At 41.1% G+C, this 23,896-nt stretch overlaps 2 protein-coding genes across 6 annotated transcripts in view; both read left to right on the forward strand.

Moving 5' to 3' along the window:
* The first annotated feature begins 376 nt into the window (after positions 1-376).
* On the forward strand, positions 377-6,489 carry LOC132954246 (charged multivesicular body protein 6-like). The gene is made up of 8 exons (XM_061026767.1): positions 377-600; positions 802-911; positions 2,919-3,006; positions 3,591-3,677; positions 4,102-4,167; positions 4,299-4,379; positions 5,975-6,050; positions 6,156-6,489. The coding sequence occupies exons 1-8, from the start codon at positions 535-537 to the stop codon at positions 6,203-6,205; spliced, it is 624 nt and encodes a 207-aa protein (XP_060882750.1). The 5' UTR covers positions 377-534; the 3' UTR covers positions 6,206-6,489.
* A 1,153-nt stretch (positions 6,490-7,642) lies between these two features.
* LOC132954245 (brain-specific angiogenesis inhibitor 1-associated protein 2-like) overlaps positions 7,643-23,896 on the forward strand; it is a 66,398-nt gene continuing 50,144 nt past the window's right edge. For all 5 annotated transcript variants that reach the window (XM_061026762.1, XM_061026763.1, XM_061026764.1 and 2 more), the window contains exon 1: positions 7,643-7,874. In XM_061026762.1, coding sequence (XP_060882745.1) covers positions 7,803-7,874 — 72 coding nt within the window. In that variant the 5' untranslated portion in view covers positions 7,643-7,802. The remainder of the gene's footprint in view (positions 7,875-23,896) is intronic.

Below are 23,896 nucleotides of genomic sequence, written 5' to 3' on the forward strand. Positions count from 1 at the left end.
TTTACAAATTATTATGTTCCATCTTAAAATCATGATTATTCTACTCCACATTATTCAAAATGTGAAATTTAAAAAATCTAATGGGACTCATGCCCCTGTTACTATTTAGCGGTACTCGGATATTTAGAGGGTTAAAACTGTAAAGAGTGACCTGAATGATTGTCCGGCGCTTGCATGTCCATTGCCCCATTTATCCTCCAAACTTAATAAGTTATTAAGTAATTAATTATTTTTCGTGAACCTACCTGCCCAGCTGATACCACAATGACATTTCACAATATTATTCTCTGCTGTCTACAAGTGACAACACTGATAATGTATTTTTGAAGAGTGGTATGAACGCTTCTGTTTGCCGTCTGTTAGAATGTCCTACTCCGCTTGCCGTAGTAAACACGGAAACACTGTGGACATGGTGGTAGACAGCTAGCCCCCTGCTAGCCTCTTTCGGCTTTTTGTATTCATGGCGTATACCTCTGTCAAAGGCAATATTTTGTCTATTGATGAAGGGGGTTGTGGAGGTGATGTTGCTTAATAATGGGAAATGTTTTCGGGAGAAAGAGTCAACCTTCTCGTGTGACCGAACAGGACAAAGCCATCTTGGTGAGCTGTTAGCGGCTACAGCAACAGATTAGTCCCGATACATTTAAACAGGGCACGCTGTGTTGTAAGCTAGCAGGCACGGTGCTGAGGCTACCAGTCTATATACTTTAATTCAGACTTAGTCAGCTATTGGTTATTCATGTTTTCCTCACACATTTATAACATCTTTGTAATAAATTACATTTGTGCTTTTTGCTCCAGCAATTGAAGCAGCAGAGGGATAAGCTGAAGCAGTATCAAAAGAGAATCACCCTACAACTGGACAAAGAGCGTCTTCTTGCAAAGCAGCTCCTAAAAGATGGCAAGAAAGAGTAAGCACAAAAACACATTTGATGTTGCCCATGAAAACGCAACACCTGCAGTTTTACAGAACACGTGCAAATACTAGCAAATCATGAAAATGTACGGTGGCCCAAAACACAAAAACAAATCAAAAAACACAACAACAAATCACAAAACACAACAACAAATAAGAAAACAACAACAAATCACAAAACACAACAACAAATAAGAAAACAACAACAAATCAAAAAACACAACAACAAATCACAAAACACAACAACAAATAAGAAAACAACAACAAATCACAAAACACAACAACAAATAAGAAAACACAATGACAAATAAGAAAACACAACAACAAATACAAAACACAACAAATAAGAAAACACAACAACAAATACAAAACACAACAAATAAGAAAACACAATGACATTAACTTTAGTTTTTTTTGTGTTTTCTTATTTGTTGTTGTGTTTTGTAATTTGTTGTTGTGTTTTTTGATTTGTTGTGTTTTGCACTTCAGGGCCACCGTAAAAACGCCCTCAATTTGACAACACATGCTGTGACAAAACACTGTGTTGTCAATTTCATGAATAAGAAAATGGCTTTTAACACAGACAACACCAACAAATACGAACAACACAAACCAAAAGACAGCACAGCCAAATGTCCACAGCAGCCAAAAACATGAGACATGTGCAACATTTGGAAAAGGTGCTGCTAACAAAGAGAAGTCAGCCAAATACAGACAGCACAATAACAAATGACATCACAATAAAATACACGCTAGTCTTGAGGTGATTTGCATATACAAATGTACCAACTATTTGTGGAGGATAACGAGCCCAAATGTTTATATTTGCTTAAAAGGCTGTGGCGTTTGTCTTAATTGATCATGCTCCTCCTGCATTTGGATGATGTAAACACCTTGTGACCAGTTTTTCTAGTGTGCATGTGTTCAGAAACAACAGAAGCAGATTACAAGTTCACCGTGCTCTGCATGATAGTTTCTGTTAATACCTTACCTTTGTGATGTCATCTCTCCTCCCCTTGTGCGGATATAAAACAGTGTTTCCAGTGTTGAGTCGATGACTGAACACTATACAAACAATACTGGAAGTCACTGTAAATAAACACGGCTGAACAACAGGGCAGTTAAAGAGACTACTACATCTCCTCATCTTTTATCCTGTGTCCTTACTGATACACCATCCTGTTCGAAGTGTAAACCTTAAAAGAACCGACTGAACCTTATTGCCTCTCAAACAATACTATCGGGCTTAAAACATTGCAGCTCCTTGATTTAGACAATTTTTGCAGTTATCTGCAGTAAATTTCGGGTTAGGTTTTACTTCTTAGTTTGCCAAATCAAATAATGTGATCAAGTTGTTTTCATCATGTTTCCATCTGAAGCTATGGAGTATTGCAACTATCTCTTAAAGAACATCATAAAAAGGAAAACAAACAGAAAATACTTCCTATCTTGGAATACAACAATTGTATTAAATGGTTGTGTTGAACAAGTAATATTACTGACTCTGGGGATAGATTTTCATTTCATATAACACTGAATGCTTATCAGATTTTCGGGCCCCTGATTAGGACCCCTCCCTGTGGAGGTTTTCTGGGCATGTCCAACTGGGTGGAGACCCCGGGGTAGACCCAGAGTTCGCTGGAGGGATTATATATCCTGCCTGGCCTGGGAAAGCCCTGGCATCCCCCAGGAAGTGCTATAAAATGCTGCTGGGGAGAGGGAAGTCTGGTTTGACTAAATGCGTTCGCTTCCACCGCGACCCGACCTCGGATAAGTGAAAGAAAACGTGATGGATGGACTCGTTGACTGTATGCTTAGCATGCTGAACTTCAGATATTGACGTTTTTTTCGGCCTCCTGAGGTTCAGACCAGCGGTGTCATCATCTGAATTTTGCATTTGTATTATGCTTTGTGAAGTGCTGAAAAATGTTTTGAATAGCTTGAGGTAAAATAGTGTTTGTAATGTGATATGATAAGATGCCTTTTTTATTTGTCTTTACAGAAAAGCATTGCTGCTTCTGAAGAAAAAACGCTATCAGGATCAGCTGCTCGTCAAGACTGAAAATCAGATTTCAAACCTCGAGCGCATGGTGAGTTTCATGAAAAGACACAACCAGTTTTTATTTACCTAAGACACATATTAAGGACACATACGGTTTGATAGCTCATGCATTTGCTTTAAAAAAGTAAGAACGAGGCTTCTATATGATACGTAATATAACGATGAATACAATTCATCTTCCGCTCTTCTTTATTTTTTCCCCAATCGGAGAGATGTATGTTTCATCTTTTTCGTCCTATAAAATTGAATTGACTTTTAGCTAAATCTGAGCTGAGAAATTGTAAAGAATGATTGAGATTAGAGATTTCTGTTGCATTACTTTGTGTAACATAATGAGCCATATATTATCAATGTTGATTAAGTAAATTAAAGGCACAGTATGAAGATTCCACCACCAGGGGGCTCTCAATCAGTAAAATAACAAAGATGAAGTCGAGGCTTGCAGGGAATAATAGGAGCTCTCTGCTACTTTAAACATTGTAATACATTTCTACATATTGTACCTTTGAAGCGTGCAATATTTAGCAACAATAGATGTTTGAACTTGTTTGTTTCTTCTGATGTGCATATCTGTAATGTTGTGTTGTTACTCATACTAATATTTGTTCACAGGTTCAAGATATTGAGTTCATGCAAATTGAGATGAAAGTCATTGAGGGGCTGAAGGTTGGAAATGATTGTCTTAAGAGTATGCATGAGGTAGGTACACTTTCATGTGTTTTTTTTTCTCTTTTCATGCCTTTTGTGTTCAGAGAAAGCGCCTCCCACACTCACATGATAATAAACCCACCTTAAGCGTTAAATATGTGAGGGTATACTTCAACAACGTGAAAGTTTCCCCAGATAGGCACACTTTCTTTAAAGTGATCCTTGGGTAAGGATTGTGGCAGCAGAGAAAGCTTGCGGTTTGTGTTAGCGTAGCTGCTTGCACATTGTTTGAAGATTAAAGGCTTAAGAGGCAAAGCCTTGACTACAGCGGTGTGACTGCAGCACATCCTTGGATACAGAGCACAGATCTTGCTGGAGAGAATTCTCAAGCCAGTCGGAAATATGCAGAAAAACACATTTCATGCAAAACACTTTATTTCCATAAAGCCCATATGACTTTTCTTGTTTGTCACAGATCATGTCAATTGAAGATGTGGAGAGAATCCTGGATGAGACCCAGGAATCAATTGAATATCAAAGGGTAAATGTTTGTTTGATGACAGCCTTTTACACCTTCCATCAGTGTGTGTATGTTTAGAAGGGATAAAGGGTTTTTTCTACATCACCAAATAATGCACTCGTTAGATAACACATGTTTTCCATCTCCTGCAGCAAATAGATGACATGCTGGCTGGAGTCCTGACGCTGGAGGACGAGGACGCCGTTTTAGCCGAGCTAGAAGCTATCACTCAGGTAAATGTTAAGCTGCGTGTTTAACCTTTAATGATATAGAACATGTTTGCTGAGCACACACCCAGCTCCACTTACATATATATTACACACACACACACACACACACACACTGAGGACAGGTTGAACCACTGGCTTTAGCTGTCTGCCATTGGAGCAGGGCTGTAGTTAAAGACATGATTCAGAGCTGAGTCAGGTTGAGATGGTCTACCAAAAATGATATGGTTTCAAAACCAGATTAATACCATTTCACTCTGTGGGGGAGAGGAATCATTCTGGAATAGAGCTCAACAGTGCTGGTTCCAGGAGTAACTTTCCCCATTCAAATCCTTCATTGACATTTCCCAAAATCATCATATCAGGAGACTGAAGCCTGGAACCAAGACAACCGGCTACCCCACTACTTGTGATTATTAAACATTTGATTTGGCGAATAAACGGCTTTGAAAAACAGAGAATAAAAGCCAAAGGTACAAGACTGTGTACATAATTTTCCTTTCGAGTCAAGGAACTACACATCCCACAATCCATTGCGAATGATACTGCTTCTTAAACGTAACTTTAGTTGTTGTTATAGTGTTTATACTGTGACTATAAGTGTTGTAATGTCTTGTGGTGTGTGTTGTGTGAATATATAAATTAAATTCACTGCATCATAACAAGGTTATCTGTATATTTTGTGTTAGCTAACTAGCTAGCCTACTTGCGAAACTATCCGTTTGCATACGGCGGCGAGGGGTGGGAAATATTGCCATCTTAACAGTGAGCTCCACCAAAAAGAGACAAAGCTGTGACTCTATGATCGTGGGTAGTGTAGTTATTTTCCCCGATATCGCAAATAAAGTATGTTTTTTTAAAAGGAGGTTGATATCTCATACGAGCATATATCATCATTTCACACTCAGGTAGCTTGCGGTCTATCTTGGATGGTTATGACATTATGGCTATATAATGAAATGTGTTATGGTGAAAGTGAATGGGATTTTTACTTCCTGAACCACACTGTTGAGCCCTGAAGTGAGATACATTTTGAAGCACTCCACAGTATCATGATTTGATGTCATAGTGGGCTGTATAATTGAAACCCTTTGCGACTATTCAATTTGGTTGATTCATCATTATTAAATTACAGCCGATTTTTTCTCTGCTTTTGTGATCTAATTATTATTCCAAATGACACACACTGCCAAGCCTCTCATAGCACACATTATTCTATTCCGCATTTGAACAAAGACGCGTTGCTCAAAGTCTTCTCAGTCTGACAGAAAAGGATAAGAGTAGTTTATCTACCCTTACCCAATATACAATCAAACAGGTTCAGGTTAAACCACATACATTTCTATACATAGGTGACTTTAAATAGAACATTTTAAAAGCAGCTAAAGCTTGTTGGTTTCTCAAGATAATTACTTTGTCTCACAGACTTTAGGGAGGGGGTCACAAAGGGAGCAGTGTCTTACTTTCTGACCCCCTTTCTGAATTCTGAAGCTTGCATCACAAATTACAAACTTTTTAGGAACTGAGAGCACGTTTTATGTTGCAGTAACAAAACGATATACAACTTTGTTCTAACTTTCATGTCACTTTGTCACAAACAGGGAGAAGATGTAGCACTTCCAGAGGTCCCCACCGAGCCACTACCTGAAGTCCCAGAGGCAGCTAAAGCTGAACCAGGTACAGTTCTTGTTTCACACAACGCAGATTTCATTCCACACACAAGTGTATTTTCTTTTGGTACCAGACTGATCATATTTGCCTTACTTTGACTTTCATTTCCAGAGAGGAGAGAAGCAAAGAAAACACCGGAGAGAGAGATGTTGGCAGCGTAACACACCAAATGAGAGGACTGAAGCTTGGCTGTCTTTCTTCTGATAGCCACTCTGTGATTCTGAGTATTTCATCCTTAAATGTTTGTTGATGAAGGTGAGGCCTTTGCTGTTCACCTTCATAAAGGAATATCTACATAAAGGAAGTGAAATGTCTGGACCTTGATTAAACAATGTCACATTGTAACTCTCCTAGTTTTGGCAGAACACAACAAAAAGACTGACTTTTAGATGTTTTACACATAAAATCATTTTTTTCCATAGTAAAATGAGCTGTGGCAACAACATCTCTTCTTGACTTTTCTCTCAAAACAAATTATTTTTCCCTTTTTTTTTAAACTAGTAAGGTTATATTTGTCTTGTGTCAAGGTGTTCCAAAGTTTTGCTCACATTTTTCAGTTTGTATACCACACTTCCTCCACAAGAGGGCGCTCCTTGTTAGTTTTTGTTTTCTTTTTGATAGTCTCTAAACAGGTGTCTTCAGTCACATGCATTCAGTTGAGTGTGTGGTTATTGACAGAAAGTGGAAACCTCAGGTCGAAATGTGGAAATCCTACAGGAGCACAAGTGTGCACTTAGACTCTAATTAGCATAATGAATGAAGAATGGATGACTCAATGAGGCAAGCAAAACTTATTTACAGGCTTAAGTCATGACTCAGAGATTTTCTTTTTGTAAACAGAAGACGAGTAAACTTTAAGGGACAGGTCTCTCTCTCTCTCTCTCTCTACATATATATATATAAAGATAACAACACCACACTGATCCTAAGGAGCTTACAGGTTGATGTCATACACTGTTAATATGTCTATGATTGGCTGGATTGGTTAAATGACAAGAAGACTGTCTTCAAAACTCTTCTTTTTCCAATCACTGTTATGCTTTTCCAGTTGGCTGATGTGTTTAATTTGGTTTCAAACTTTAGGGAAGAACTTTGGTTTAAAAATCACTGTTACGTACATGAGAGCAGTGTGAACATAAATAGGCCTACGTGATGGATAGTGACGTTTTTCCTGGGAAATAAAAACATTTGAATGTTTGAAGAAAAACCCATTTGCCTGTGGATATGGGGGTGGGAAGTACAATCTACAAAATGGTGCTGCGTTAAAATGCTGTTGGAAATATTGATCTTTTAGCCTGAATGCACAAGTGTAAGTGCGACTTGTAAAAAAATGTTATAAACGCCGTCTGTTAAATATCCTAATAGTCTTTAATATTAACCTTTCAAATGGGCTACTGTAGTTCTCCAACATAGATTAATTATTCCGGTTCCCATTCTCAGATAAATGTTGTTTAATTCAAGAAAGGTAAATACGTAATACTTCTACAAGGTCTCTGTGGTTACCTTAAATTTGGACTTCTGCTAATAGCGAGAAATCCAAGCCGCGGAGGGGTCCGTGAACGCAGCAGCGGGCTGTCAGCTGTGGAGAGGGAAGGTGTGTTTAGTTGGAGTGTGGGGTGTTTCAGGAGCGCAGCATCGTCTCACTCTCTCACGAGCGCCTTTTGCCTCGCCTTTTGTTTGACCTGACTCGTGTACACCCCCCCCCCCCTTTTCCCTTCTAATTTCACACGGATACACGGTTCACGAAAATCAACGTTTATGGTCCTGGCTGAAGATTCCACGATGTCTCGCACCGACGAGGTTCACCGCGTTACGGAAAATGTCTATAAGGTAAGGTTCAACTAATGAATAAAGTTTGGAGGGCGCATAAAATGACATGATGTCAGCCGATAGACACTCTAGTGTAATTCCACCTTCAGTGAGACTTTACCATTTGGTTGTAAAGACGCATTCAAAGCCTTTATTTTTTCTTCGATAATCTCTTTAGGGAGAGGCGCAGTAGCACATTTGATTATCTTTTTTTTTTTTTTTTTTTTCGGATCAGTTGCCAATTGACCAAATCCACTGTCTTCCATCTCCACTGAGCTTTATAGTGAAGCCAAGACCTTTAAGTAAAAATATCCCCCCTGCTGACAAAATCTAAGTCACTCACTCAGTCATTTCTACACGCACCTACATTACGCCTGTAATCCACCTACTGCACTGATTGTATAGTGTGAAATATCTCTACGATACAAGTGGACTCAACAGCCCAATTCTTGCTGAAATGGGGACATATTGCATTCCAGAAGGCAGTGTGTGACGGGCAGACAAGGTTGGGCTTATCTGTTGCAACAAGTAAACATTTGCCCCATAGGGATTTCAACATTCAAACCTGTTCTACATAAAAAACCCTGTGAACACTTTGCATGCAGTATCTCAGTATCTTGCAGATAAAATAGATTTCCAGTCCAAAGAAATGAATGAACATGTATATATTTTAAAAGGAATGTTATGGTATTGTTTTTATTTCAGTGGATTGTTAATTTTGCTCCTTTTTGATCGATCATATTGTCTTTTAAATGGCAGAGAAGAGGACTAGACGTCCATCACAATTTCTGAAGTCCCTTAAAACTGATGTCAACAATTTGTTTGTTTTTCTCCAACAAGCGGATGAAAAAAAAAAAAACATCATGCTGCAACACAGTGAAACAAAAGAATCGGCTTATGTGGGGATGGTGTCTGTGGGGACTACCATTAATTAACTAACAGTGCTTGCCATTGTTCTTTTAGGTACACACACACGCTTTTCATTGATTGTGTAAAAGGGTCGCTGATTAAGTTTTGGTTGAGTAACAAATCCATTCATCAACTAATCTTTTTTAATATGGATTTTCTGTGGAATGATGCAAAACCACTCCAGGGTTCAGTCCATGTCTCAGAGTTGCAAACACCTATTGATGGATTGTTACACAAAACTTCATGTCACTATCTGGGCCCAAATCCTTATCTGGGCCTTGTGGTCATCTCAGGTGCCTATTTGGATCAGAGCTCCTTGATAGTAAAGAAGGCCTCTTTAAATATATTCCTAGCTTCTATTTACACATCCTTCTCCCTTACCCTACTTTTTAGAGCCCCTGCCCCTTTGCCAGGCATATAGTTCCCCAAACAGAAGGCCAAAAACGGGTGATGGGTAGCTGCTGCTTCTTCTCCTCCGGGGTATAGACATCCATCAGAAAGGAGGTTAGACGAGCAGAGACTGACTGCTGCTTCTTTTAGAGCCAACAAGGGAAGCAAACGTTTCAGATGGCTATTTCTGGGCTCCATTGGTCACACCGCCCTACAGATTTATTCCTTTTTTTTTTTTGTGTCGGTCAGGGTTGGTTCAAGTGTTTACTCCTACAAATGTGGGTTAATCAATATGGACACACTGACGGTATAGGTGTCAGAGTGAGAACAGGTCTTTTCATAGTCGGGCTCATTGGAGTGCAAACCCAGCAGTGTGGGGCTCGGGTCCCTGGGGTGAAAGCACCCCCCCCCCCCCCCCCACCCGTTGGATTCCTGACAGCCAGGATCGCTGACGGGCAGCGTGAGTGGAAGGAGAGTGACTCCTTCTCACTGAGGAGCTGACACGGTGGCAAAAAGCTACGAGGTCGGGTCACAGCGAGTGTTATCTACAGCCACTGCTTATTCTCCCCTGCAGTGTGAAAACAAGTTTCTAAGTGTGCTTTAATATTTAAAGAGACGGGTTCAGTTTGTTGACTCCAAACAAATTTAAAGGATGGAAAGCAGAAGTCTTTCAGTATGCTCCATGTTGTGAATCCCCCCAAAACCACATCCACTTTGTAAAATGACGTTGGTTATCTGCACTGAACTCTGCTATCAGTTTGGATTCAAAACAACGCTCTGTCTTAAGTTAAGGTGCAGACTTTTATTTCACTTTCCTGCCACGTTGAGGGAACGTTGATGCTGCAAGGCGTGTTGCATAATTGAATTAGATAAAATTTAAATTACTTGTGTAAATAATTGAATAGATGCAGAATTTATCCAAAAAAAACTTCAAGAACACTGACAATTAAACTGAGTTCAACCTCATTATTTCAGTTCCGCACTGCAGGGTACAACGATGGGACAGTCTCCACTTACAAGCTGCCAATCAGGCAGTTGAACCTTTGACATTCTGCAACCTTTTTATAAATCTTTTTCCTGTTCGTTTGCTGTAACGGTGAAGTATAGAGACGTTTGTGCACCTCTCGATGATGGAAATGCGCCAATAGGAAGTCATCTAACATAATCTTCAGGGGAAATGAATGGGACTTCAACTTCCAGAGCACCTGCCAACTTCTCCCTCCTGCATCCACATTTGAATGCAGACGCAGACATTTATTGTGTGTGACTGTTTTGCATGCAGCCAGACATCTCCTGAGGAGGAGGAGGACATGTAAAAACTCACAGCAGCTATAAAGTCATTGCATCCAGCAGCTGGGCAGATACTGAGTAATCGCCAGGGAGAGATGTAGTGGGGTAACTGTGCTGCTGTGACTCATGTTAGCCCAGTTGAGTGTGTGTGTGTGTGTGTGTGTGTTTAACAGGGCTGGGGCTGTGAGCACAGTGAAGGTGAGACTGGAGTTTCAGAATGTCACAGTGAGCGTTGTTCCCTTTAGGTAAAGGCTACGGAGACACGCCTTAGTGTTTTGGAGATGACTTTATCTCAACCGACATTGGGAGTCAACCCTGTAAAAACCCAGCAATCCCGGCGTGATCCTCAGTGACTCACTTCAGCTCTCCTCCCTCACATAGGCAGGCAGTTCCAGACGTGGCGATTGGCATCTAGTCATTCCCCGAGCGCTGACGGGCCGAGACAGATACTTAAGACTGACACTGGGCGCTTTGCGTGTCGGTGTGTGTCTGTGTGTCATCTCCACCAGCTGGTCGTGTCACTGTGTCTGAGAGAGGTGGTGCCCCGGGTCAAGCCTCTTAGCATGCCGATGGATGAAGTCTAAGGGGCCGTCCTGGCTTGAAGCTGAAGTAAACAAACGGCTAAACCAATTGGAGTGGAGAAGAACGGCGCTGTGTGTTAAATTAGTCCATAATGAAAACTTTTGATTGTTACTAAACTTTTATCCTGAAGAGTAAAGGTTACATCGAAGTATTAGAACACACCCTTTTTGCACAATCCCACTTTTACTTGTGTTGATTCAGAGTCTTTGTCATAGGAAGTGTACATGCACTGCAGGTTTTTTGAACACACCCTGCCGAGGTAAGGTAAGAGTAGGGTGTGTCGCAGCTCCACAAGTCCTCGGGACAACACTCATTTTCCCATGCAGCACCACTCCCTGATTGTCAACACAACCTGGAAAACAGCGGATGCCATTTTCTTCTCAAATGGCTGTTGTGAAGACGTTCTAAATAGTTTGGCAAAGACCGGATCAAGTGTGCTGATTGGTCACTTCTCCCTGGATCTTCATCGTGTCACGTGTCTGAATCTGCTGCAGTGCGGTGTTTGATTAATAACCCTGATCTTAAATGGAGTTCTTCTGCCTAAAAGGCGTCTTGTTATGTAATCCCCTTTCTATCTCTGTTGCAATATTGCCGGGACATTCACACTACCCTCCAATGAATGGTATTCTGATAACGATGAAGGGGATTACAGCTTCACCACAATCTCGTGGGAGATCTGAACAGGTGGTCTCTTAGCAACAACGTGCCATTATTCTTATGTGTTTCTGTCATATCATTGTGCTAAAAGACTTGCATTTGGTGAAGGCTGGAGAAAAGAAATGGGGAGGAGAGCGTTTCAGGGAGAGATAGAAAGGAATTGTTGAGTTGTAATTGATGACTAATGCTTCGTAAAAGGCCCCCCCCCCCAAAAAAAAAAAGCGTCCAGTGTAAACCAGCCCAGTCTGCTGTGTATACAGACCTGCTGTTTGTCCCTGTGGTCCTCAGTTAAGTAGCCCCGGAGCGTCGCTGTAATAATGGCACCATCCATCACTTTATTTACCTTCTTTCTCCCAGTATATCTCATCAGGCGCCACTTGCCTTCATAATAAACCATTTAATGGAGTTTTAAAATGCCTTCAGCTCCTCAACATCTGCCTCCAGAATATAGTGTTTCAACAAGTTTATGCCTGCTTCTGCCCGGGGCTTTGAAAAGATCGCATTATGCACTGCAGGAGTTATCATAACATCCCTTGCCTGTGGAACAGCAGATTCGCTGCCTGTGCCTTTGACTGTGATGCAGAAAGAGAGAGAGAGAGAGAGAGAGAGGACTACTGCTCCTCACACCCACCTTCTCTGCACGTCCGGGGGCGGATGGTTTAGAGACATTCTCTCTTTTCTTTTACTCATCGCTGCTTTTTTTTTTTTTTTTTTTTTTTCCTCCCAAGGACAGAGACTGGAGATGCTTGGTGCTAAATGCAAAGCTACACAGTATGAGCTGCAGAAGAAGAAGAAGCTTTCTGTGCTGATAGAAAAAAGGTTGATTTAGAAGTCAACTCGTTAACATGGCTGGCTCCCCCCCCCCCCCCCCCCCCCAAATATTCCTTATCATTCACAAAAACCTGACCACCTAAGGATGATCTTTTGCTGTACAGAGAGATGCTTTATTGCGGGGGTGGAGCAGAGGAGGAGATGAAGCGAGGGGAAAATAGATGGAGACATTCCACATCCTTGTTGAAATAGTCCCTAATTACTGAGGAGGGTGAAGCTGTAATTACAAAGACTGAAGAGGCAGAGAGAGAGAGAGAGAAAGAGAGAGAGAACATTTCAGTACTTCAGTGGTACTGGACAATGGCCTTACAATTGTGGGTCACAGTTAACATGCCTGTGGATTGTGCCACTGTAATGTCTTCTGCTGCTACTTCCAGTAGCTCTGGCCACACTACACCCACCAGGCTAGCTGAGCATGCAACCACAGTGTTCCTCTGAGCCCCAGCCCAGTCATGCTATTGTTCAGAATGTATTAAAAACACATACCCACATGGTGCGGATGCTCCTTTTTGGTGAAGAGATTTGCACAGAAGTGAAAGTTAACCACTGCGATGTAAAGGGACTAAAGCAACAGACACGCTCACTTTTTGTTGATTATTGTAAAGCAGCAGATACATGGTGTTCTGTCTATTTTGGACTGTGGTGAAATCTGCAAGGAGGTCAGCTGTCAGACCCCAAACACAACAACACAACAACAATCAAAAATTCATAGACTACCTCCATGAAAGCTCTAAAGCCGCCATGCTAAATCTGCGTTTGCCGGTCTTTTGGAGAAACGACAACCTCCAGCACCTGTTTATTAGCATACTGCTTTGTGGTATTTGATGAGGGTTAGAGCAATATTTTGAGGTGATTTCAGATGAATGCATTTCTTTCCTCAAACAATATAAATGGGCTGGTCAAAGAACCAAAGCTGGCAAACAAGTCCGGGTCTTGGTTGCTGTGGTAACCAGCGCCTGTGCAGGGTTAGTTGAGTGGCTGATTCGTGTGTGTGTGTGTGTGTGTGTGTGTGTGTGTGTGTGTGTGTGTGTGTGTGTGTGTGTGTGTGTGTGTGTGTGTGTGTGTGTGTGTGTGTGTGTGTGTGTGTGTGTGTGTGTGTGTGTGTGTGTGTGTGTGTGTGTGTGTGTGTGTGTGTGTGTGTGTGTGTGTGTGTGTGTGTGTGTGTGTGTGTGTGTGTGTGTGTGTGTGTGTGTGTGTGTGTGTGTGTGTGTGTGTGTGTGTGTGTGTGTGTGTGTGTGTGTGTGTGTGTGTGTGTGTGTGTGTGTGTGTGTGTGTGTGTGTGTGTGTGTGTGTGTGTGTGTGTGTGTGTGTGTGTGTGTGTGTGTGTGTGTGTGTGTGTGTGTGTGTGTGTGTGTGTGTGTGTGTGTGTGTGTGTGTGTGTGTGTGTGTGTGTGTGTGTGTGTGTGTGTGTGTGTGTGTGTGTGTGTGTGTGTGTGTGTGTGTGTGTGTGTGTGTGTGTGTGTGTGTGTGTGTGTGTGTGTGTGTGTGTGTGTGTGTGTGTGTGTGTGTGTGTGTGTGTGACTACAGATGACAGCAAACAAACACAGTAACTAGCTGGACCTCTGACGAGAAAATAATTCGGTGTGGGCCGGCAGCAGGAGACACTGCAGTTGAAAGGTGGAGGCAGGATAGAGAGCATGGTTTTTTTTCCCCCCAGAGAACCCCTGTAGGACACTTCCAGGCCAAACACAGCTATCAAGCCGCATTTGTAGTCTGACTTTGAAACTGATCGGCCATATATTTGTTGGCAAACATTTACTCAAGTATAAAGAAAGCTTTTCTTTGAAATTACATGGGTGGAACCTCCAGAATCACAGAGCTTGTCCACTTAGATACCATGTGCATGACCTCTAATGTGAGGTAAGTTAATGACACCTAGTTTTGCAAGAGCTTGCAGATTACTCCGTTTTAATACATTTAATTACCAAACCAATTCAGTTACCTTAACATTTGCGGCTCGAGTATCAATCTGATGCCAATCTGTTCAAAAAACACATTTACACACAACTCTGTAACACCTGTTGACCTACACTACTGAATGGCAAAAATAGTGCTATACATTAACTGAAGCGTTTGATTTTGTACTAGACCTGCATGATGTGAGCAAAATAGAAGATGTGCGATAACCGGCCATACTAAGATAACGGTATGAATTGCAAAAAGTAAAGAGTGCGTATTAGCTTTAACCCACAGCTTATGTCTGTCTGCTGTTCTTCACATCAACTTTCAACCATTTAATTTCCACTAATTAAACCGAGAGTAGCTGATAGTTGGGTTTATTTTTTGTTTTTACTTCATAAGATCACATATTATACTCTTTTTCAATAAGTCTCAGAGTACCCCAAAACATGTCTGTGAAGTTTCTTGTTCTAAATCCACTCTGATCCTGTATTTGATCATGAACTATAAACCCCTCTATTTCAGCCCTGCTCAGAACAGGCTGTTTCTGTGTCTATAGCTTTAAATGCAAATGAGCTGTGTTTGACCACGCCCCTCTGGAAGGGCGTGGTCTTCTTGCACCATGCTCAATTGTTAACAGTGATAAGGCAGACTCAGAGGGCAGAATCAACACCTAGCTGTGCAAGTGTCTCCCACCTGTGGGAGGGGTTACTGCCCTTTGTGATGTCATGAAGGGAAAATCTCCACACGGCCTGTTTGAGAACACATTTTCTGAAAAGTGGAGCAGGCAAAAGACGGAGAGGATAGACTCACTTGACTCATAATTGGGGGGTTTGTAGACAGACTAGGTACATACTGTATATTAGTGTTTGTGGTTAAGTTTATTTCGCATACTATGTGACCTTTAACCTTTTTTTAAGCAGGAGAAAATTAATTGAGATTAAAAATCTCCTTTTTCAAAGTGTACTGACCAAGACAGTCAGCAGCAAAGTGTCTTACAAACAGCTAGCAGCCACTTTACAAACATAATATAAGACACATGAATAGATTGAAAGAAATAACCAGTCAAACAGGAAATATTTGTCGAGATCAACCACAGTGGTAAATATATCAGGCAGCGGATCTACAGCCAGATGTGTCAGCCTCCGAGTCATTTAACATCTGCTTTAAAGCATTCAATGAGAGCAGCTCATTAAGTTTCATTTTGTAATTCTTTCCAAATAAAGGGAGCTGCAAACTTAAACGCCTTTTCCCCCACTTCAGTTCTGACCTTTGGAAAAGACAACAAGACAAGATCTTGAGCGCGAAGATTATAAGTTCGTGAACTCTTCTGACTGATGTAGGTCAGAAGGTATGAAGAAAGAAGACCTAAAATAGATTTGTAAGTAAGGACACAGCAGTGTTTCAGTCTACGTAGGGTCAGAGAAGACCATCCAACATGTGCAAACATCAATAGGTGACAGGTGAGGGATTTTGAATTAGTGATGAACCTGAGAGTCCAGAGTGTGTAAGCTTTGAGAAGAGGCATGCATGTACAAGACATAACCATAGTCCAACACAGACCTAAAAGTGGCAGCAACAAGTCCCTATTTGGACTCACAAGAGACGCAGGATTAGATTCTGATATAGAAACCCAGTTTTCATTTAGATGTTTTACCAACTACTGAATATGAGGAGTTAAAGAGAGGTCTCTCTTATAAAATAGATTTGAATAATAATAATAATAATAATAATAATACATTTTATTTATAAGCGCCTTTCAAGACACACAAGGACACTGTTCAACAATCAATTTTGAATCTCAATTGGGATCCTAGTAAAATCAAGCAAAAAAACAACAACAACCTATGTTTATTTCCCATTTCTGGGCCAATACTAACCTGATTTTTGCAGTGCTATACCTCAAAACTGAAGCTTTACACTATGCATAGAGGTGTGCAAATAGCTGTTTCACTGGTGGTATAGCTGTTTAACTATGGTATATTTTCTGGAGTGAAATAGTGCCAAATTGCTGACATTTTGTTAACATCTTACCAACTTGATATTTTCTGCTAGCACCACATGGTTGCTGTTTGGTATTGTCTCATGATTAATTACCTGATATCAGTTCTTATTTGCTACTTTACAACTGTGGTTTTCACAATACATCCAAGGAGGAATCACTTCCCAACTTCTTGTGTAAACCTAGACCACCTCCCAACTTGTTGTGTAAACCTAGACCACCTCCCAACTTGTTGTGTAAACCTACACCACCTCCCAATTTGTGTAGACCTAGACCACCTCCCAACTAGTTGTGTAGACCTACACCACCTCCCAATTTGTGTAGACCTAGACCACCTCCCAACTTGTTGTGTAGACCCAGACCAACTCCCAGCTTCTTTTGTAGACCTAGACCACTTCCCAACTTGTTGTGTAGCTCTACACCACCTCCCAACTTGTTGTTAAGACTACTGTTATGGATCGAGAATTGATTTATGACTAAACAAGTGGATATTTGCAAAATAAATATCACAGCATCTGATGGCATTAACTGGCGTATACTCTCTGACAATGACGCCACATTCAATTGGAGGCCTTTTTTAAGCTGATTTTATTGGAACAACTTATTGCAGATAAAATCTCCTATACCATTAATGTGTCCTTGCCAAACATCTTCAACAGCAGGGTACAGGCTGTGTTATGAGGGAGCATTTGTCATGTAAGTGTTTATGTAATTAAGACATGGATCAGATATATGTGGATGGAGATGCATCATTGTGCAATGACTTTTCAACTATTTGCAGTTCTTGTTTGACAAAATGAGCCATGTTAGACTTCATTACAAGAAATGATGCAATCTTTATGTCTCTGTCTTACATTTCCGATTGCAAAATCTGCACAATAGAAGAAAACAATAACCAGATGGTGGAGAGATGTTGTTCTTCTGTTGGTTCTCTTCATGACTCTGCTGGGTCACACGTTTGAAGTACATGACTTCTGTGGCAACAACCCATAATTGGATCTCTGCTACTAATAAGCTAGCTTTAATAACTAGTGTTTATTGTTTTTTGCTCCAGCTGAACAAAGAGATCACAGAAGGCCAGCTTTTCATCCCCAACGTCTCTGACACTCCAAAGAAATGATTCTCATTATGTTATTTATTGAAGTCACAGAAGGTTGAACCTTCCACCCAGATCCGGATGAAAAACACAAGTCTTGGTTAATTATGTCTTCCAAAACACTTCATATTTCTTTTAAAAATCTGAAGATCCTCTCACTTTTACATGCTTGCATTTCTGTCTTTTATCCAGTTTGTGTTTGCATGATATAAGCAACATCATTATCTGTAACGTGAGAGAGCAAGGTGCTGCACCTGTCAGTATTTGCTGCATCAACAAATAACAGCCCATCACTGAGTTGAAGTTAGAACGTCTTTGATCGCTTCAGTTTGGATGCATGTCTGTGTTTGACAAGCCTGATGTGCGATAACACCCCCTGTACATTTCTATAACAAAAGACCACGTACGCTGTTCTGAAAACTGAACAAGGTCTTCTCCCTCCTCACGATGATGAAGAGTGCGCTCTCCTCAATTCAACTTGGAAAGGACACAAATATTCACAGGGTATTCTCGGATTTGATGTTCGCCTTGTTGGCTCCCACTGAAAGCACATGCTGTGCCTCCCGCAGCATTAGTAAGGCTTTAGGTATGCAAGATGGATGAACTGCTTCATGGCATCTTTTCAAAGAGTATACCTTGACTTTGCTTTGAAATAAGCACGTGAGTGTTTTCTGTATGGATGTGTGTACTTAAGAGAGTTCTTTGACCTGAGGCTTTTAGCTGTTTGAGAAATGCCACAACACTGCATGAAACTGATTCAGATCTGTCTCTAAGAGTGAAGCTAAGATTGCCACCATCCCTTTTAAGGAAGTCTGAGGGGTCAAGACACTGGGTTGCATTTATTTTTCAGCTTGATCTTTAAATTGAATTTCCATTCTCCTGCTGAAATCTAATTAGATTAGCTAGGAATGCAACCTCTCACAAGTGTCTGTTGTCTTTGCATTATACTGTTGAGTACAAGATTAACCTTCTCAACTATGCAGAAGGAAAAAAACTGTTTAAAAATGTAAACAGTTTATGATTAAAGAGCCATGACGGGCTTGGTATTCATTGTATTCACTTGGGAGATGTGACAAAAATAAACAAGTGTAGAGTTTGAACTAGACTGACTTTGGACAAAATACCCACACATACTTCACATACTTTTGAGTACTCTTAAAAGTTGAAGTGAAAAAAGAAACTCCTCATACAGTATGCACTTATTCATTGTACAGTATGTGATGTGTTACTTCAACAATCGGTCGGGGGAATTTCAGTTCCCCTTGAAGTACCTCTTAAGATGAGAATCACAGTCCTAGTTGTGGATGTTTTGTAAGTTCTATTGTTAAAGGCCACATAGTGTACTACTTTTTCAAAAGTTAAAGTTAGTCTCAGAGGTCCCGAAAACATGTCTGTGAAGACTATTGCCAAAAATCCACTCTCCTGTATTTTATAAGGCATATAAACCCCTTTATTCCAGCCCTGCTCAGAACAGGCTGTTTGTGTGTCTGTAGCTTTAAATGCAAATGAGCTGTGGCTGACCACGCCCCTCAAAAAGGGCTTGGGTGGCTCAGGCTTTCTTGCACCGTGCTTAGTTTACAGTGGAAAGGCAGACTCAGAGGGCAGAACAAACACCTAGCTGTTTGAGTGTCACCCGCTTGGGGGAGGGGTTACTGCCCTTTGTGATGTCATGAAGGGAAAATCTCCAAACAGCCTGTTTGAGCACACATTGTCTTAAAAGTTGAGCAGGCAAAAGACGGAGAGGATTTTGTAGACAGGCTAAGAACACATATTAGTGTTGGAGTATTTTTTGCATAATATGTGACTTTTGTATGTAATATGTATATGTCATTTTTAATTTAATTTAATTTTCCTAATGTATATGTAATTTTCCTATTTTTATACATGCTCTGAAGGCACCACCTGTGAATCTGCTGCAGGAAGCAAACCTTTGAAGTGATACAGCAGTTTCTTTATGTTCACTTTTTTGTCTACCCATACTATTAATCATGATTTTGCTGGTTAGATGTGTGTTCAGGAAATGCTAACCTAACTACTGTAGGTATAATTTTCTGTTGTGATTTGGAAAAAATCCTTGCATCAATAGATTGCATTAAATCAAAGAATTTGGCAGTGTGCTAGATGCAGAGCAATGCTTATGCAATACATGCAAGCCCCGAGGCCAAACTATGTGCTTTAGAGTTGAACTTTAAGTACTGCTAATTTGTTGTGCAAATGTTTGCATATTGCATATTATTAACTTTGCATATACCAATGGACTGTATAGAATAATGTTTTCGGTTTGTTTCAAACATGAATGCAGTGCTAAATTGGCATAAATTGGCTCGCTGAGATTGACAAGTGGTTGCCACCATGGTGACCTGTCAACCTGGATAGAGATGTGGCAATTCCACCCCAGAATGCCAATAATTGTGGCCTCAAAGCATGAATTCCCAAACCAAAGGATGATATTTCCATTGCTTACTCAAGGAACAACATTGGTTTTGAAAAATGAATCCAAAAAACAAAAAATACTGCTGTTGCTTGAGTGTTGACTTGATGCTGGCTGCAAAAGTCAAGAAATCCCTGTTAGTTTCCATATTAAAATGCCAATTTTTACAGTAGAAATAAACATGTTTACAACCTGATTTATAAAACACTTTGGTATCATTAGCTCATTTAGTATCAAGCTGTAAAGGGAGGACATTTATTTTCACCATCTGTTTGGATAATTTTAAATCTAAGTTAGGTATACATTTGCATAATTAGGGTGTGGTTGAGTTGTTGTATAGGTGGGCTTGTTGTAGTTGTTGGCTAGGAGGCTTAAGGCCTTGCTCAGCACTGCCTCTTTGCTTGATGCCTGTTTCTATGCTGATTGAAAGTTAGATGGAGATAGCATATCCAATACGGTAACTGACATGGTTTAGCTTCAAGACTCAGCTTCAGTATCGGTGACGTCACTGAGCCATAGTTTTATACTATCAACTGTATGGGCCAAACCAATTTATTTTATACTGTACTGTCCATGCTTTTACCTTGGCTTTCTTTTCAGCAAACATTTCACAAGTAAGGCTTTATCATTTAGTAGGGGGAAACATCTGATTGCTATATTAGTTCCTTTCTACAGACAACAACAAACGGGTCTACCCAGGAAATATTAGAGCTGGGGTGGTGAGACACCCGAACCTCGACACGTCTCCTCTTCATCCCTCCTCATCGTTCAGCAGACAGCCAGACACGAGATTGCACTCCAAACTGACTATTTCCTCTTATCCTAGTAATTAGTTTATGCTTAAGGTCTTAGCTGTCCTGCGGCTGACGTAGACCAATCATAAACTCACACAGCGCCTTATTAAGAAAAAAAAGAAAAACTCTTACCGTGCAGTTGTCACAAGTGCATCCACACATTTTCCTGTTTCTTAACAAGCCGCCCTGATTACATCATTAGGCTGAGCTCTCTCTGCTACCTGTCACCACATGAGATGTCCTCACCGTCCTCACAAGTCATAATTGGTGGCTTCATCTGATCTCTGGCAATTTCAGGCCTACTGCTGGTTGCTGAGCAGAAGAAGAAGGAGGGCATGAGGAGAAGGGGGGGGGGGGGGGGGGATAGGGCGAGGGGAGGGTGAGGAAGGAACAGATGATGGCATCCTGGCTTCTGATTGCGCGTGATTCCCCCTGGTTCTAATCAGCTGGTGTTACTTTGAAATTACCCCCTTTTGCATGTCATTACGGTGCATGTGTGTGAGGATGTGTGACAAAGCAGAATGAGCGGCGATGGATGAATATCCCATAGTTAGGATCGACTATCTCATTCATACACACAGAGCTTGTTTCAATTGCTACTTCCACGCCGGGGAGGAATTAATTTGGTTAGGGCGCGGGGAGAAATCATAATAATCCTCTTAATGATATTTTCCTCTTATCTGCAGCCTTTGTGCCTGTGCTCCTGATTTTTCCACATTGTTCCTGTCAGACCTCACAACACAAATGGGTGTCGGGCAGATTTGATTCATTTTTGCAGTGGACTATTTTTTTTTGTGCCCTCTTTTAATTCTCTCCGCTTTAGTTTCAGCCCTGAGTGCTGATAATGAATTAATTCAGTCCTCTGGCGCGAAATGGACAGCTCTTCTGTCCCTGAAGAGATTACAGCTCAGCTGTGACATGTTTCTGACTTTATTCTTTTTTTAATTGAAAGATGATACAAAGGAGTGTGAAAGGAAAGCCAGATACAGTGCATAATTATTTACCTCTTTGCTGCTAATTCTTCAAATATATTAGATTTTTCTACTTTCTCCAGCGCTTTCTCTTTACCTTACATTCTCTCTCTCGTCGTGTCACACAACTCCAAGTGTCTCCTGGCCCCATTTCCCAATTAGCTGCCACAATTAGGGTGACAATGTAGTACAAGAGAACTGGGATGACAAATTTAGCAACAATAGGAAGAGATGAATAAAGAAACTACCTCACTGCCTCCTTTTTTTCTCTTCCCTTTTCTGTCAGCTGCACGTCACTGTAATGTATGTCTGTTATATAATCTGCGTTTAATCATGGGACACTTTAAAGTTTTCTCCATGTGTTTTCTATGGGTTTTTTTTTTTCAGTGGCAGTAGGTCAGCACGTGTGCGTGTAAGAAAGTCGGCCATGCCTGTGTCAGCTACCTTTGGCCTCCTCAGTGGGAGAGCGTGCCGCGATGATGCCACACCGTGCTCGGCTTTGTTATGTAATCCTCCCACCGCTTTGAAACACCACCACTCTTTATTATAACGCCTTGTGTTAATGTAGGTGTGTGCATGAGAACATGCATGATTGTGTGCGATCCGCTATGCATTCCTCCTGTGACCCCGTCCTCATCAGTGAGAGGCGCTTTACATCACAGCCAGGCAGAGCTGAGAAACATTTAGGAATAATCAGTTTACTCGGCGAGGGCCTGAGGGACGAGTTTGTCTTTCATCTTCCCAGAGGCAGCGGGGAGTGGGGATGCCTCTTTGTGTGTGTGTGTGTGTGTGTGTGTGTGTGTGTGTGTGTGTGTGTGTGTGTGTGTGTGTGTGTGTGTGTGTGTGTGTGTGTGTGTGTGTGTGTGTGTGTGTGTGTGTGTGTGTGTGTGTGTGTGTGTGTGTGTGTGTGTGTGTGTGTGTGTGTGTGTGTGTGTGTGTGTGTGTGTGTGTGTGTGTGTGTGTGTGTGTGTGTGTGTGTGTGTGTGTGTGTGTGTGTGTGTGTGTGTGTGTGTGTGTGTGTGTGTGTGTGTGTGTGTGTGTGTGTGTGTGTGTGTGTGTGTGTGTGTGTGTGTGTGTGTGTGTGTGTGTGTGTGTGTGTGTGTGTGTGTGTGTAGATGGGATTCTCCCCCAATTAACGTCCTACCCTTCTGCTGCATTACACTAACACAGCCAGCTGGTATATAAAGGAAGCTGATATAAACAGGACTTCAAATGGTTTAATATTTCATTGTGGTAGCTTTGGAATACATTCATATAAAACAATAAGCTGATGCTGTTCTATCTTTCTAAAGGACTCAGTCATTGGACATAATGGACAAAGCTCTTTTTTTTAATCTTGTCTTTTTCTGCGTTAACTACGGTTTGACAGAGACGTTTCTCCCTCTCCAGTCTGTGTTGATGCTGTGAGCATGTTCACGGCGGATGTGCTGCGAGTTCACCTAGCTTGAGGGCCAGACGCACTTAACAGCGGGGGAGTAACTTAACAGGGAGGACGGTGACCTCGGAGTTCAGCAGGCCACTTTGTCATGGAAGCCCCGAATAACACCTTACCTGCCTGTTAGCTCACTGTTGTTATGCAGTCACATTTTCCACCATAGCGACCCACAAGAGGACAGAATTTAAACCGTTTTTGAATCATCTTTACAGCCTAATCTTTATACATCTGCTTCAGAGATGTTCTGTTTATATTGATCCTGTCGTAAAGGAAGTTCATCTCTGATTGTAGTTCAATTAGAAAGGAAATCAATTAAATAGAAAAACCTGTATGGCTGATATTACTCTCTGCTAGCACCACACTGTTGTTTATTATTGTCACACAATGATGAACTTAAAAATCATTTATTTTGAGAGGGTCTTATTGCTGTAGGGTGTCTCAGTACCAGGATTTCAAACCATGATATGGTACTAGTACAGATCAAACTATGTGGATACCTGTGTGGATGCAATGGTAACAAAAATAGAAGTCCAAGCTACCCTGAAGTAAAACTAAATCTTATTTTAATGACCAAAAACAGCAGGCAGCCTCCTGAAAGCTGATTCAATTGTGACTGTCACCTCCTCTGTTGTCTTTATGTTTGTAAAGACGCATAAACCTCTCTCTCTCTCTCTCTCTCTCTCTCTCTCTCTATCTCTCTCTCTCTCTCCCTCTCTCTCTCCTGCTCGAGGCAGCTTTGGGTTAGAAATATATTGT

This window comes from Labrus mixtus, chromosome 20, assembly GCF_963584025.1.
Source record: "Labrus mixtus chromosome 20, fLabMix1.1, whole genome shotgun sequence".
Lineage (NCBI taxonomy): Eukaryota > Metazoa > Chordata > Actinopteri > Labriformes > Labridae > Labrus > Labrus mixtus.